Source organism: Cnephaeus nilssonii (assembly GCF_951640355.1).
Source record: "Cnephaeus nilssonii genome assembly, chromosome: 1".
Lineage (NCBI taxonomy): Eukaryota > Metazoa > Chordata > Mammalia > Chiroptera > Vespertilionidae > Cnephaeus > Cnephaeus nilssonii.
In genome coordinates this window covers 114,064,917-114,080,438 of record NC_137072.1, presented here as the reverse complement: position 1 = coordinate 114,080,438, position 15,522 = coordinate 114,064,917, and the positions used below count along the sequence as shown (strand labels likewise).

Here is a 15,522-nt window from a genome sequence, read left to right as displayed (position 1 = left end):
ATAGACCAATTTTATATACATTTCTCAGCAAGGTGCTTCTATCAGTTATAGCCCATCATGACTATTTCAACAGGAAAATCCATGCAATGCTAAAGCATTCTTTTAAATAGTTGCACACTATTCCACAGTGAGAGTACACTTAATTTAAGACCTTTTTATTACTGAACTTACATTTTTTTTGCTTTGTTACTGGGCAGACAATGCTTCATTAAGCACCCTTCCTCCTTTCTACTTCCTACTTCAGGAAGTATACTTTTAATTCTTCCAGAAGTAGAAGTGTTGGGAAGGATACATATATTTTTCATTTTCACAGAGTTTGCCAGATTAATTTCCAAAGAGTTGCGGGATTCCAGTGGCCACTGTTACTAATAATTTATAGAAACCTGGCCTGCCCTCCCCTACCTCCCCAACTAGCGCTGGATGTAACGTCCTTCTGAACGTTTGCCTCCCAGTCAGATATTTCTTCATTTCCCTGCCTCTGTTATTGTTTCCTGTGCTGCTTACGAAGTAACCCCAGCCCTGGCCAGTTGGCTGGGCTTTATCCTGTACAACGGGAGGTTGCTGATTCTGGTTCCTGGTCAAGGGCACATGCCTGGGTTGTGGGCTCGATCCCTGGTGGGGAGGCAGCCAATGGATGTTTTTGCTCTCACTCTGATGTTTTTCACTCCCTCTCCTTTCCTTTCTCTCTAAAGATCAATAAACTATTCTTTAAAAAAAAGTACCCCAAATACATACAATACGACCACGAATTGCAAAGGCATGCAAATATTTTCTTCTAAGTAGTTATTGTTATATTTTTTATCGTTAAATAATTAATAGCCATGGAATTTTTTTTATGTAGGTATATTTTTTCATTTGACAGACAATTGTGTTTCCAGCAAAACTTCCTTAAATAAACCAATCTTTGCCCACCTTTATCACATCTTCGCTTTCCTATTTGTGAATTTCCAGTTTCAGTTAGAATAGCTTTATGTTTAAAAAAATCTGGTAAGGCAAGTTTGCCTGCCTCCTCACCTCCTCCCACTATTTTTTTTCTACCTTTTTCATGTTGCACAGTCATCTCTTCCCCCATCTTATTACTGAACTTACATTTTTTGTCATTGCTTCTAGGCCCCCTAAGTGCACAGAGCTTAGAACTGGATGTGTGTATACTAACATGTGTAATGATTTCCATATTCATTCCTATAGATCTATATTAAGCAAAACATGAATTCATACTGATGTCTCCAAATCTCATGCAGAGTTATGGCTCATTCTGACCTGATCTTTGCTTATCAGTAATCTTTTATTCTAGTTGTGAGAAGCCTGACTCCTCCACCCACCATCCATTTAGTTATTTGCATTTTGTTAAGGATTTTTGTATCTATGCGTAGGGCACATAATCTGGACTTCCTTTCTTTGTATTGTCTGTGTCAGGTTTATGTGCTTATTTGTGTATTTGTTTATGATTGGGTTTATGTGAGCCTTATAAAGAGTTCAGAAATGTTCTTTCTCGATCTTCTTAAAAAAGTTTGTGAATTTTGTGTTATAACTTTAACGTTTTTTATAGGATCCTTCATGATGTAGAGCAAGCATGTCAAACTCAAAGGCTAACAAAGGCCAAATAAACGAGGCATGTGGCCTGTGGGCTGCGAGTTTGACATGCTTGATCTAGAGCTTTCTTTGTGTGGGAAAGTTGCTAATTCCTTTTAAAAAATGGAGTGCTGGCCCTAGCTGGTTTGGCTCAGTGGATAGAGCGTCAGCCTGGGTTGCAGGCTCAATCCCCAGTAGGGGGTATGCAGGAGGCAGCCACTCAGTGATTCTTATCATTGATGTTTCTGTCTCTCTCTCCCTCTCCTTTCCTCTCTGAAATCAATAAAAATATATTTTAAAAAATTGGAGTGCTGTTGAGATTTTCTGTTACTTGTATTAGTATTGTCTCGATGGAATTATATTTTTCAACCTCACTGAAAGGTGCTTATGATATGTCTTCAATAGCCTATCAATGTATATAGGATCTGTTGTTTTCCCTTTTATTCTTTAGTAATTTGTTTTCTTTTGCTTATGTTTTTTATTACTTTTGCTAGCTGTTTATTAATTTTAATTGTTCGAAGAACCAACTTTTGGCTTTGTTGGTTTTCTTTTATTTCCTTTTGCTTGTATCATTGATTTCTGCTGTTATCCTTAATAGTTTCTTCTTTCTACTTAATTTATGTTTTCCTTATGTCTTAAACTGGAAACTTAGGTACTTCATTATGGAACTATCTTTAATATGAGCATTTAAGCCCTTTTAAGCTATCAATGCTTATATTAAATCATAGTTAAATGGCAACTGTACCCCTTAAATTTTGCTATGTTATGTTTCATTATCATTCATTTTGAAATAGTTTTAAACTTTTGTGTGTTTTTTCTTTGACCATGAGTAATTTAGAAATGTGTTGCTTAATTTCCAAATATTTGGAGATTTTTCTAGACATTATCTTAATATCCTGCCTCGTGGTTCATCAATAGCTCTCCCAACCCCCCACACAAGTACACCCAAGAGCAGAAGTTTTCCATTAAGTAAATTTGAAAATTTTAACATTTTTCTGGTTGAAAACATTTTAAAGCCATCATAAATTGGCTCCAGCAAAATATCTATTATTGGCCTCACTACAAGCACTCGGTGATAAAGTGTTAAAACAAAAACACAACAAAGTCATGGGAAACCAACTTAGATGATCTTATTTATTGTATACTTATTTGCTGCTGTTTCTCCCACTTAATTCACAGCTGTAATTCCAACATCTACAAGATTGTCTCACAACATATACATACTCATACACAAACTAGTGCTTGTAACAAGGTATTATTAAAGATGAGGAAGATATAAATGGATCTAAATGAGGATGATTTCGTCAAAAAGAAATATTCATGAATGCTATAATCAGATAAAGCTAAAATCCCACTGCTGTACTGAGGTGAGGTATAAAGTGACACTTCTCAACTGAAAATGAAATCATAGTTAAAGAGGGATCAAATCCCTTTGGAATCTGGGCATGCCACGCCCAAATCATTGCGCTTTTAATTACAGATCAATGAGACGCTGGGCAAGACCCAGACCTGGCTGGCCCCACCGAATGGAGTGTTGTGTATGAAAAACTTGGTTCCAGCCGTGACTAGGTCACCGTAAGATTTTGGCCAAGAAGGCACAGCTTCCTCAGTCATAGCATGGGTTCAGAATCCTGACCCTACCCTCTTTATAGAACTGTTGTAATAATCAAGTACAGTTAAAGTTTATAAATCTTTGTCCTTTAGTGATTTATTTATAAGCAACATGTCATTACAATCAACACCGAGAACAAGATGGTCCCTTTGGCAGACATGGGGATGGGCCACCTGGCTCTTCCTTGCAAGAAGAACCTGCTGATTGCCAAGTTCTCCGACAGCCTCCAGCTGCAGTGCCTCTGGATATCCTGTGGCATTTGAAGGTCATGTTTTTCCTGGACAGCCCTTGGCAATGAGTCAACATGGGTGGTGTACGAACACCTGGCCACTTCTGCCCAGTGTGGGACTCTCTCCTCTATGGGCAATCTTTGCTCTGGAACTTTCCACTGGGCTGGCCAAGGCTCTCCCAGTGCTGCGTCTCAGTCTGATGCTCTTCCTACTCATCTTCCCTCCTCCCCTCTTTCCTCTCATGAATGTCAGACCTATGTCACAGCCTGAAGGCTCTCCCTGCCTCCTCCTGTCCCTTCTCCCCTTTATCTTTCACAGGCATTACTTCCACTAAATGTTTGCACTTCTAACTCCTGCCTTGGCCTCTGAGTTCCAGAAAGACCCAGCTAACATGCCTCAAATCCCAATCATCTAAGCCAGCCCTGCCAATATCTTGAGTTTTCTATTTCTTTTCGAAGATTTTTCACATGTTAAGTAACATTAGCATTTTATTTTAAGATGGTCGATTTCTACTGCCTTTTCCTCATAGCAACATATCATGCATTTATGAATAAGAGGTGATAAAGCATTAAAAAAAACCCATAAGTTTCATAAAAATGCTAGCCACCATGCGATGTTCATTTGTTTTAACAAGAGCAGTGCTTTAGGAGATTCAGAAACATTTCTTGAGAACACAGCACGGAATGGCATGGCCTCATGATAGGTGAATCGGAGGTCTCAGTAAAATCTGCCAATAGCTTTTTAGAGTGAGACATAGATTCTTCCCACACATGAGCCTGTGGACTCTCTGCAGAGCCCGCTTACACACTGGCCCGGGTTTGCTGAAGCCCAGGTGAGCGTGACCAGCCCCCATACTGCCTTCAGCTCTCACCAGTCTGCTCCTTAGTAGCCAGGCTCCAATGTATACACTCTTGTCTCTTGGTTCCCATGTTACCCTGTGCAGGCACATCTAAGACAGGCTCAGGTGGGCATCAAGAGTTCCAACTTGCCCGGCTGGTGAGGCTCAGTGATTGAGCATCAACCTATGAACCAGGAGGTTACGGTTCGATTCCCGGTCAGGGCACATGCCCCGGTTGCAGGCTTGATCCTAGTATGGGGTGTGCAGGAGGCAGCCAATTAATGATGCTCTCTCATCATTGATGTTTCTATCTCCCCTCTTCCTTCCTCTCTTAAATCAATAAAAATATATATAAAAGAAGTTCCAACTTTACAAGGAGCTTCTGCATCAAATGCTCCTGGTCTGTCCTAGAGGTGTTACCTCACATTGACCTTGTGAAAGGTCAGAGCCAGGCACCTGGTTGGTAAATGCTCCCAGTGCTCGTTGTCTGCTAATTTGGACAAGAGATAATCCTGGGCATTGTGTGTAGTATTTTCCTTGGTATCCCTTGCCTTTTAATTCTATTTTGGTTTTACTTCTACATGGAAGCTACAATGACATAGTCTATAACTTTCACACATGCAGGCTTTGGTAACATTTGAAGTCATTGTGTACTATTCATTTCAACCAGGCCTCTTTTTTTACTTTTTAAAACTTCACTACAGGAGTTTATTTAGTGATATATTTTAAGGTAGGTAACTCTGTATTTTTAAATCGTTTCTCTCTCTCTCTCTGTAAAATTTCACAGAGCAGGAAATGTACCTGAGAAGATGTGCTTGGAGGGAGGCAGGCAAGAATGTGTAAAAATCCGGGCTCTCTTCTTCTGTTGAATAAAAGTACATCCTCCTGGCCTTGAGCTGGGACAGTGCAATGTTCCCACAATGTAACGCTAACGTGAGGCCTGCTCTTCCTTTGAATGGAAGTCCACAATTGGACTTTTAAGAATAACTATACCTTCCCTCAGGCTTAAGCTTACTCCCTTACTAGGAATCTGCTAATTCCATTTGTCTTAAAGCAACTCTAAGCAGAGTATACTGGAGCTGGCCATTTCACAACATAGGGAACGCATTTCTGATTTCTGTCTCTCAAGCGATATTCACAAGTGCTCTTGTTTTCCTACCATATTTCTTCTCTGTAATTGAATTTCCAGGATGACAAATAAAATAGAGCTGGCATTCACTAACACCTTCAGCATAAGGGATCCCCAAAACATTGTAAATTCACAAGTCCAAACATTTCTGAAATAAACAAGGTCGCAGGAGGTCCTGGGAAGAGCATAGATTTGGGGGTCTCCCCCAGATTTGCCATGTGCCAGCTGCAAACATCCCAGTGATAGTTTCTTGTAACCTCTGTTGCTCATCTGTAACACGAGCACAATGACCGTCTTTACAGTTTTTCCTTTAGAAGATAGTTTTAAAAAGCTAGGTTTGATTTATGCATCTTATACATATTTGTTCTGTGGTTTGAGATTTCAAAAACCATGGTTGAGTTTCCAATTTCCATTATAGAATGTTTTTCTTTTTCTACGAAATCTAAGATGTGATCCCTTAAAACCCCAGAAGAAGAATCTTTGGAAATAGGTGAAAAATAATAGAGACCCGGGATCCAGTGAACTGAAGATAAGCAGATCAGGCTACCAAAGCGAGGAGAGTCTGTTGAGAGGGAGGGGCCTCGTCAGGTAGCATTGCTCCTTGTGGGCCCGGGTTTTATCTTTCCCGTCAATCAGCACAATAGGAAAATACTTGTAGTGTTCAATGATCTCTTCCACCGAATCAAACTTCTGAAACACAGACAAGAAAGTCAATGAAGTTTACATCCCTTTGGTGCTTGTAGGTTAAAGTACAGATGTTCAGTTTTACTTGGAAAAGGGAATTTATTAACATTTGGCGGGGGGGGCGGTTTGTAAAGGTGTGTCAGAAAGCCATTTAAAAAAGGGGTGTGGCAATCTCTTAAAGGATGAGTGACAAGAATCATAATAATAAAAGGCTAATATGCAAATGGTCGTCATGCCATGATGCTGTAATGCCGTGATGCCGTAACGCCGTGACGCCGTAACGACTGATCAGCAGAGACCTGAGGCTGCGTGGGTCCAGGCCAGGGTGGGGGACCTGAGGCTGTGTCCCCCGCCTGGTGGGGCTTGATGGGGGTGGGGCCAGCTGGGTCTGGGTCTCCCCCAATGCGGGTGGGGCCGGGAGCGATTTCGAGGTACGTGCGGGTGGGTGGGGATTTGACTCTGGGTCCTGCGGTAGGCCCCAGACTCTGACAGGAGGGAGATTTTCATATACATTTTACTAATTTTCTTTCATCTCTGACACTTCTATTATAGAGAAAGGGCAAAGAGCAATATTAAAATATTTCCTCTAATTACCATATTTTCCAGCGTATAAGACAACTGGGTGTATAAGACGACCCCCAACTTTTCCAGTTAAAATATAGAGTTTGGGATATACCTGCCCTATAAGATGACACCCGGCGTATAAGATGACCCCCCGACTTTTGAGAAGATTTTCCTGGGTTAAAAAGTCGTCTTACACGCCAGAAAATACAGTAACTCCCTTTTAATGTGCATGAATTTCATACACGGGGCCACAAGTAAGATAATAAGGGAGAAAAAAGGCACTTAGGGAGACCAAAGATGAACTAAGGCAGCCGAGCTTCCCACACCCAGATATCAGATCACCTGGCCAAGCTTCACCTTTATCACAGGTCCCTATTATAAGCAGTTAAGATAAGTTAGATGAGTGAGTTACACAGCAGTCAGCCCAGGGGAATGCCTGGTGCCTCCCTTACCGTCCCCCTACCTGAGACAAACCCAAATGCAGACAATCAAGACTTGACCTTCGCTTAGTAAATTGGTGGGAAAGGCCTGCAGAAAACTCTCTCTCCTGAAAACCCCTCCTGTTCTAACTTAGTGTGATCAGAAGGTCTGTGATGACCACGGGCTGCTGATAGTTCTTTGTCAATTTAGCTTCCTTCTCTGGGCTTCTTGTGAAATAAACAGCAGATCATTTCACTTTTATGTTTCTAGAGATGTGCAGATAAGATTATGTCAAGTTTAGGGGAATCAGAAAATGCTTTGTTGAAGATACAGACATGACGTGGGTTATTCATTCTGGGTGATTCCAGATACACGGACAGGGAGGGTTAAAGATAGTAAAAGCAGAGGGAGAAGCAAGACAGGGGTTCAGAGAATGTGGGCATCGGGTCTGATGGGCTGAGTTTGGAGGAGTCCTTGGAAGGGAATGCTGGGAGGTAATGAGGAAGAGCTCACACCACCTGCCTTCTAAACTTCTGAACACAACATTGAGCCTCCTGGGCTATTTTGTGAGGTGAGCAATGACCTTGAAGAGCTAAAGACACTCCAGCTCAGAGGTCACATAGCTGCAAGGCCAGGACCAGGAATGGAATCTGGTTTTGCTGGACACCTGTCGGTGCTTTCCTGATGCAATGTTGCCTGTGGCTGTGACCCTGATGTCCCAACAGACCAGGGCAGAGATGACACAGCCCGAAGGAAGGGCGTCAGGGTGGGGACGATCTGATTCTGCTTCGGTTCTGTCTACTCCTCCCTCTGCGCCCCCATCCTGGCACAGAAATGTCCACAGGCCTTAGGGATAGCCAGCAGGGAGCGAGATGGTCAAGGTCCCTGTCTTCACGGAGGTGACATCCTGATGGGGGCAAAATAAATTCCCACACACATAGATCATTTTAGGTAATGTGCTGTGGAACAATCAACTTTGGGCTGGAATCTCACCAGGCCACCCAGGGGCCTTCCCTTGGGGGCTGCATTTGGCTGTGGGGAGATTGGGAGGGGGTACCAGGTTGGAATGCAAGGTACCAGTAACTGCCCTGGCTGTCTCCTCTTCCTGTCCCTTGTCAAGGTATGGGGGAGGGGAGTGGATAGGAGGGACTTGAGGAAAGACATGTGTGATGAGTCTCCTGACAGTGGCCAGTTCCCAGAGCCATGCCATTCTGGTTCTTCCTGGCGACTGAGTCCACACACATGCCCCCTTACCCCTAAGCTCCTTTAAGTGGGTTCTGTCTTTCTAGAGTTCTGATTAAAACTGTACATGACTTGCACGTCTGGGCCCTGTTACTGGATCTATTAGCAGAGTTTTCAATGAGATAAGCTGTCTGTCCACCCTTGGCAGGTACTGGATAAATATTACTTAGTTCCTGCCTGGGGCTAAGGTAAGGCGGTTCCCTGGCTGTCCAGTGGGGTAATACTCGGTCTGCGAAAGCTGTCCTAAGGGAAGGGCCCGTGGCGCCCGGATGTCTGCGTTCCACGCAGGGCTCTCCCACCCACCAGCTGTGTCCCCGGGCAAGTTTCTTACAGGCTCTGCCTCAGTTTCTCTATGAACAGCGATGGTGATGTTAGGACCTGCCTCTGAGGGCCATGGTGAGGATTAGCTGACTTACTAACTATACAGCCTTTAGAAGAGACCTCGGTGTACAATGAGGGCGCAACACACATCAGTCGTCGCTGTGAGCTCCTCCCTCCACGGTTGTCAAGAACACGAAGGAGCAACGAAATCCCCCGAGACGTGTGCAGACTGTCCCTGTGAGCCTTAAGGAAGAACGGAAGTTTTCCCGTTTCATTTCCAGACCGTTTCCTCTCTCTCTCTTCATGCTTGACAAAACAAAAAGTGATTCATGAGAACAACGTTTCACATAGAACTCTTGCACAACATTAGTTCACGCACATGGCATGACGGAAATGCTCTTTCCTGGTGGGAATCTTCAGAGGGAAGACGCTTGCTTCCTATTCTTATTCCTGCTTGTTTAGAAGGGCCCCGGAATAATGGATTCAACATTAATTGTTTTAATAATCCACACGGATGACATTTTATATGAAACACGTAGTAGGCAGCGGGCAAGGCAGGGGCCATAAATCAGACTGTCGATTCTCCTTATTGACATCTAGTGATAAGCCTGCAACTGATATATTACCCTAAAGAGACTTTTAAAAATTATAATTAAGCTCTTGTTTTGATATGAAATGTTTTTTTTTTTCAGGAGGACAGCAAATGCCATCCTAATATTGGACCTTAACGTTTGTTTAAGCCTTTTGTGTTGGCCCTATGTGTTCACTGTAGGTTATATTTCACTGCTGGAGGGTACGCCAGTCTGTTTGGGCACACACACGGGAGTGAAAGCAGAAGAGAGGAAAAGAAAGAGAAGGAGAGAGAGAAGCAGAGAGAGAGAGAGAGAGAGAGGCGAGAAGCAGACAGGGGAAGTGAGAAATAAACCCATGGGTTACTTGTTTTCTAGTCTTCAATGTGGAATTTATCCAGTGAACATCTATCATAATTTTCAGCCATGGATCATACACCTTTGCAGGACAAGGTGAGGCCTGAGGACTGAACCGGCTCAGTAACTGAGCAAATGGATATAGTGGGCTGACTGGTGGTCCCCCAAATGGGCCATGTCCTAACCCCTGAAATCTTATATATCAAAGAGCGACTGTCGCTTCACAGGGCAAAAGTCAAGATCATGTTGAGGATCTCGGGGAAAGGAGCGTATCTCTCCTAGGTCCCCCCTAAAAGTAATCACAGAAGGGAGGGAGAGCCATTCCGAGGAGGAGGAGGAGGAGGAGGCAGTGTGACCACAAGGCGGGGGTTAGAGTGAGGGGCCGCAGCCCAGGAAGCTGACTGGCAGCCAGAGGAGGCAGGGGGGATCCTCCCGAGCCTCCAGAGGAGCGGGCCCTGCCCACACTGGGACCCCTGTTTGCGGCCTCCAGGGCTGTGAGAGAACGTGTCTGCTGTTTTAAGCCGCGGAGTTTGTGGTCCTTTGCGGAGCAGCCACAGGAAGGAAGGCACTGGATGCTCCCTGAATCTGAAGCCAGTGGCTGGCCACGTGGCTAGCAGAATGACCCAAATGCCTTCGGTGGGCAAATGGACCTTCCCAGCCTTATTCCTTGCAGGCATATGCGAGTTGCTCGTCTTCTGCGCTTGTGCGAGGTGTCACTGTGCTGTCCCTTCCCCGGGGGCCACGTCCGGGCAGTGGCTACTCTCAGGGCCCCGGTCCTCGCCTGTGCCCGGTGCACAGATCTAACGGAAGGGCCCCCGGGGCTCAGTTACGATGGAATGTGATACCCCTTCCGCACCTGCCTCTGTGTCCGGCACTCTACTCACATCATCTCACCTTTCACTCACAGTCACCCCTGGTTTATGATGGTGTTAGTTTGCTCGGGCCTCCATAACCACCTACTACAGATCGGGGAGGTGGGGGACTTCAGCAATAGAAATTTGTTTTCTCACAATCTGGAGGCCCAGGTCCAGGTGGGCGGGGCTGGTTTCTCCTGAGGCCTCTCTCCTTGGTGTGTAAAAGGCCCTCCCTCCCTCCCTCCCTCCCATCTTCCCAAGAAGAGTTGAAAGGGCAGCCCAGCCCCTCCTGGCCCCTTACTACCTCGATGTCTCTAGCATTCGCTTAATTTTCTGAGCTTCAGTCTCCGTCCATCTAAGGTAGAACCAATTATTATGTCAAAGAATCTTTGAAAAGTAAAATGAGATCATGCAGACGGACCAGGCCTATCATGACCATATTCAGTGAAAATCCATCCCCTTTTCCCTTTCCCTGTGATTCACTGACATAGTTATGCTGTCACTGATTCATCCCTTCACCCGGCCACCTGCCAGCCCATCTGCCCTGAGACGGGGCACTGGGTGCTGTGAGGAAGCCCACCTTTAGTTTGGGGACCAAACCTCCCGATTCCTATTGCTAACAGACCTTGTCTGAAATGCCGGCAGCGGGAGTTCAGTGCTGGGGCAGGCAAGGCCTGTGGCATTAAGGAGGCATTAACGTGGCCTCGGTGGAGGCTCTGGGAGGCCTGATTGAGACATCTGGCAGAATGAGTTTTCTTTAGTGGGCGAAGCAGGGCGGAGGGTGAGTGTGAGCCTTGTGCGCGGACGTTTGCGGAAGGGGCTGGAAGGATTAATTACACTCTCCACCTCCAGGGCGGCGCTCTTTCCTCCCATCCTGCAGGCAGGGGACGTGGAGGGGCGTTGGCCAGCGCCCTGCACGTTCTCCCCTCATTTTCCTTTAGTGCAGAAAAGGGGATCCATTAAGTTATACCCACTTCGTCTCCTCGGAGTCCCGTCCCCAGAGCAAACTGCCGATTCCTCTCCAGGAAGCGGATTTTCACGTTGTAGACTCTGTTCCCATGAAACACCACCAACACGTAGGGTTCTGTGCGGGACTTCGCCGAGCAGTCTCGGACCAGGAACGTGCCGTCCTGAAGGAGAGGAGCAGCGATTACCCCTCAGGCTGCCCGCGTCCCACCCTCGCCACGTGGAAACGGCGATGCCTGGGCTCCAGATTCCCCGACGGCTTTAGTTTTGGGTAAACTAGCTCTTGACCCAGTTGAACTCAGTGGTTATGGGGTGACAGTAGGTATTAGGGTTCTTGTTATTTTCTGAGAAGTTAACCAGTCAGATGACACCCCTTCTCCCAGACCTTCCAGCACCCCCACCTCCTCAGCACCTGCCTCCATCCTCAGCTGCCTTTCGCGGGTGGACGCAGCAGCCTGCCTGTGGCTTACCTGCTGTCACTCCTCAGGCTGCCACCACCTCCCAAAGGCCCTGTTGGCTCTGGGAGATGTCAATGGAGGGCTAGGGTCCCCAAAAGAGATGTGGAGCTTCAAGGTCATTGAGGTCAGAATGAGTGTAGAGGCCGCAGGAAGGGGGAGAAAATGTAGCCTGGCATGAGGGGAAGGCAAGAGCAGGGCGGGCAGGAGGGGGCAGGAAAGGGCTCTAAGACAATGTCCCAGAGGGGGAAGGAAGCCCAGGGGCTTGTTGCAGAAGCCAAGGCTGTAGACAGCGAGGGTCACGGTGTGGGATGGTCTGAGGGCTGAGAAGGGCACCTGCCGTGGGTCAGCAATCATCAGGCGCTCCCTCGGGGAAGGCTCAGGGGGGAAGGGCCGGGCGGAGAGGCTAAGGAATGGAGCAGGCCTCCTGGAGGTGATCACTCCTGCCTACACCGCTCAGTCCTGTGGTCACGGGACGTCACTTACATGATGAGAAATCTGACTGTAATTTCATAGATTATTATAAATGACCTATACAATGACGTATTATGCATAATTTATAATAGTTGTTATATGTATTTATATCTTTCTTGACTAATAGCTGTATATTTACATGTGATTATAGCATATGTTACACGTAATTAATATTTATAATATATAAATTTATATAATGCTTATGATATAACAGCAATTTTCATCTCATAGCACACATAAACTAATTGCTACAATTCTGCGGCATACCAAAAAATATATATTTTTGGCTGATCTGACAAAAAAAAAAGTATTCGTTCACACCAGACAGCTGTTGTTCTGCTGACTGTTGTCATTTTTTAAATTTGACTAAGGGAAAAGAGGTCAGGGCCCCTGACTCAATTGTCAGGTATTGCATGTTTTAACAATTCTTGTGGCATACCGGGGTTAAAAATTGCTGCTCTAGAATAATACTTAAAAATGTTAAATTTATAAATAAAACTATGGTGACATTCTAATGATGCTGACAGCTGAGGTTTATTGAGAATTTCTCTCAAGATATCAAGCACTCTACACACATTATTTTATTTGATCTTTACTTAAAATTTGAGGAGGTGTTTTATCCCCATTTTACAGGTGAGGAAATTAGGATCCAATAGCTTGTCAGTGGTCGGCAAACTCCTTAGTCAACAGAGCCAAATATCAACAGTACAACAATTGAAATTTCTTTTGAGAGCCAAATTTGTTAAACTTAAACTTCTTCTAATGCCACTTCTTCAAAATAGACTCACCCAGGCTGTGGTATTTTGTGGAAGAGCCACACTCAAGGGGCCAAAGAGCCTCATGTGGCTCACAAGCCACGGTTTGCCGACCACTGGGTTAAGTGAATCTCCTAAATCATCATAACTCATCAATGGAAAACTTGCTCTTTAAATATTCCAGCCTCTGAGAACATCGAGTGGCATTGAGAAATTTTCTGGAATTTCTTTTACCTAAAACATTTGGCTGTAATTGAAGTCTTAAGACTCAAGCACAGAACACGGCCAAAGATCAGAAAGGAAGAGGGGGCCAAGATGTGTGACCAATTTCTGGGTTTATTATCTTAAACTGTACAATGAGTTTGTCACAATGAATCCTTCTTCTTCTCTCTCAAACCAATCAATCAATCAATCAATAATATTTTTAAAAATGAATGTGTTCATTAGTGGGTGAGTTCATTAGTGACAGGACCCCAATGAATTTTAATAAAACCAGCTCTCTCGGTATTGATATTATAAAATTAAATAAGATAAATTTACATTAAGTTGCTATGGAAAACAGAATAATGCCCCTACACACAAGATGTCCTAACTTCCAGGACCTGTGAATATGTCACCTTTACATGGAAAAAGGGATTTTCAGATGTGATTAAGGGTCTTGAGATGGAAAATTATCCTGGATTATCTGGGCGGGGGGGGGTGTGTGTTTCAATGTAATCAGAAGAATCCTTGTAGGAGAGAAGCAGGGGTGTAAGAGTCAGACATGGGGGCGGGCACAAGTCAAGGCTGGCTGGCAGCCCCTGGAATCTGGAAAAGGCAAGGAAATGGACTCCAGAAGGAACTTCAGAAGGAACACAGCCCTACACCTTAATTTTAGTCCAGGGAGACCCATGTAGGAATTCGACCTCCAAAACTGTAAGAGAATACATTTGTCTTAGTTTATTAAGTTTGTGGTAACTGCCAGCACTGAGAAATGCAAGGTGAGGCAAGAGCCACTTCACTGAAGTCCACTGCTTGCTATGTCCCCTGACCTGTGGGCAGAAAACCATAAGTTCATGGGACCATCGAGGACTTACCTTGTTCTCCTTCATCAAGGCCTCTTCCACCTCCTGGCGACTGTACTCTCCAACATACCATTCGCTGTGCTGGGCCTCCTGCAGGATAGGTGAAATGATGACTATCTTAGGGTTAAGGGGAAGCCCTAATTGTTAATTAATGAAAATGTTAATTAATGAAAATGTTTCCCCCAGTGCCAAATCACAGTTTGATTGACAGTAGAGATGTGGCACAAAAGTTCTGTCTCTGAATCTGGACGAAGAAGAAGTAACTGCCGCTTAGGCATTGTGAAATTGGCGTGACGGAGTAACCTGCAATTCCACTCCGTCTACATGACAGGCCCTGTGCACCAGGCTCAGAATGGGTACTAAACCCTCATGCTCTCTACCCGCTGGAGCTTACTGAGATGGGATGGCTAATGTTTGTGGAGTCTATGCTGCCCTAGTCATCATGGGAGGGGAGGGCAGGACAGGTGTAGAAGGGAGCATCTTTAGGCCACTTGCCTATAGCCACATGCATTGGATCTGCACTTTGAATCCTAGTCTGCCTGGCTTTTCCCCTGTGCTGTGTTCCCTTATTTATACCAACTGATTTCTTTGGATTATAAAATCCACCATGACAGAGAGAAGACAGGGCAGTCAGAGAGATGCTCCATGGACCTGCAGTTCTCAAGGATCTAATATTAAACAAGCCCCTGCATGAATCCAGCACATCGAAGACCCCTCCTCATCCATTGTCCCAATCCATCCCTGCAGCAACCCTGACAGGTGGGCATGCCAGGCAGGGGAGGGGCTCAGGAAGTCAATGCCTGTCACCTGGTTGGCAAGTACTTGGTCGCTCAGTCTGAGTCTGAGTCTCTGGTCCTCCCACAGATGGATCTTCCCAATGACGGGCATATGTGAGCCAGCTCCCCCCTAACGCCATGCCCTTGCTTCCTGCCATCCCAGGCCTGGCACAGGGTTTGGCCAGCCGGATGTGCTTGCCATTCTGTGGACACATGGCCTCAGGACTTGGCATGAGTTGGCCCTCCTGCCTGGAATCCCTCCTACTCCTCACCTCTCCTCCTACTTGGTCTGTCATTCTCTTCCAGCAAGACTGGGATCAAACTCATCTCTTATTGCAAGTGTCCTTTGGAATAAAGTCCTTTACTTTTTATTGCAGTATATTGTTATAATTGTTCTATTTTATTATTAGTTGTTGCTAATCCTTGACTACCTAATTTATAGTTAAGCTTCACCATAAGTATGCCCATATGTATGTGTGGGAAACAACATAGTAAGTACAGGGTTCAGTACTGGCTGTGGTTTCAGGCATCCACCAGGGGGCTTGAAACACATCCCCCGTGAATAGGGAGCACGACTGTATAGAAATTAAAGAATCTGGTGGAAGAGCAATATAGAATGTTATACAGCAAAACTCTTTAA

General features: G+C 45.1%; 1 protein-coding gene across 1 annotated transcript in view; it reads right to left on the bottom strand.

Moving 5' to 3' along the window:
• Nucleotides 1-5,924: 5,924 nt before the first annotated feature.
• The window catches only part of CLNK (cytokine dependent hematopoietic cell linker), a gene marked incomplete at both ends in the record, with an annotated part of 122,837 nt that continues 113,239 nt past the window's right edge, over nucleotides 5,925-15,522 (bottom strand). The window contains 3 exons of the mRNA XM_079765249.1: nucleotides 5,925-6,071; nucleotides 11,367-11,522; nucleotides 14,119-14,196. Of these exons, the coding sequence (XP_079621375.1) occupies nucleotides 5,925-6,071; nucleotides 11,367-11,522; nucleotides 14,119-14,196 (381 nt within the window). The remainder of the gene's footprint in view (nucleotides 6,072-11,366; nucleotides 11,523-14,118; nucleotides 14,197-15,522) is intronic.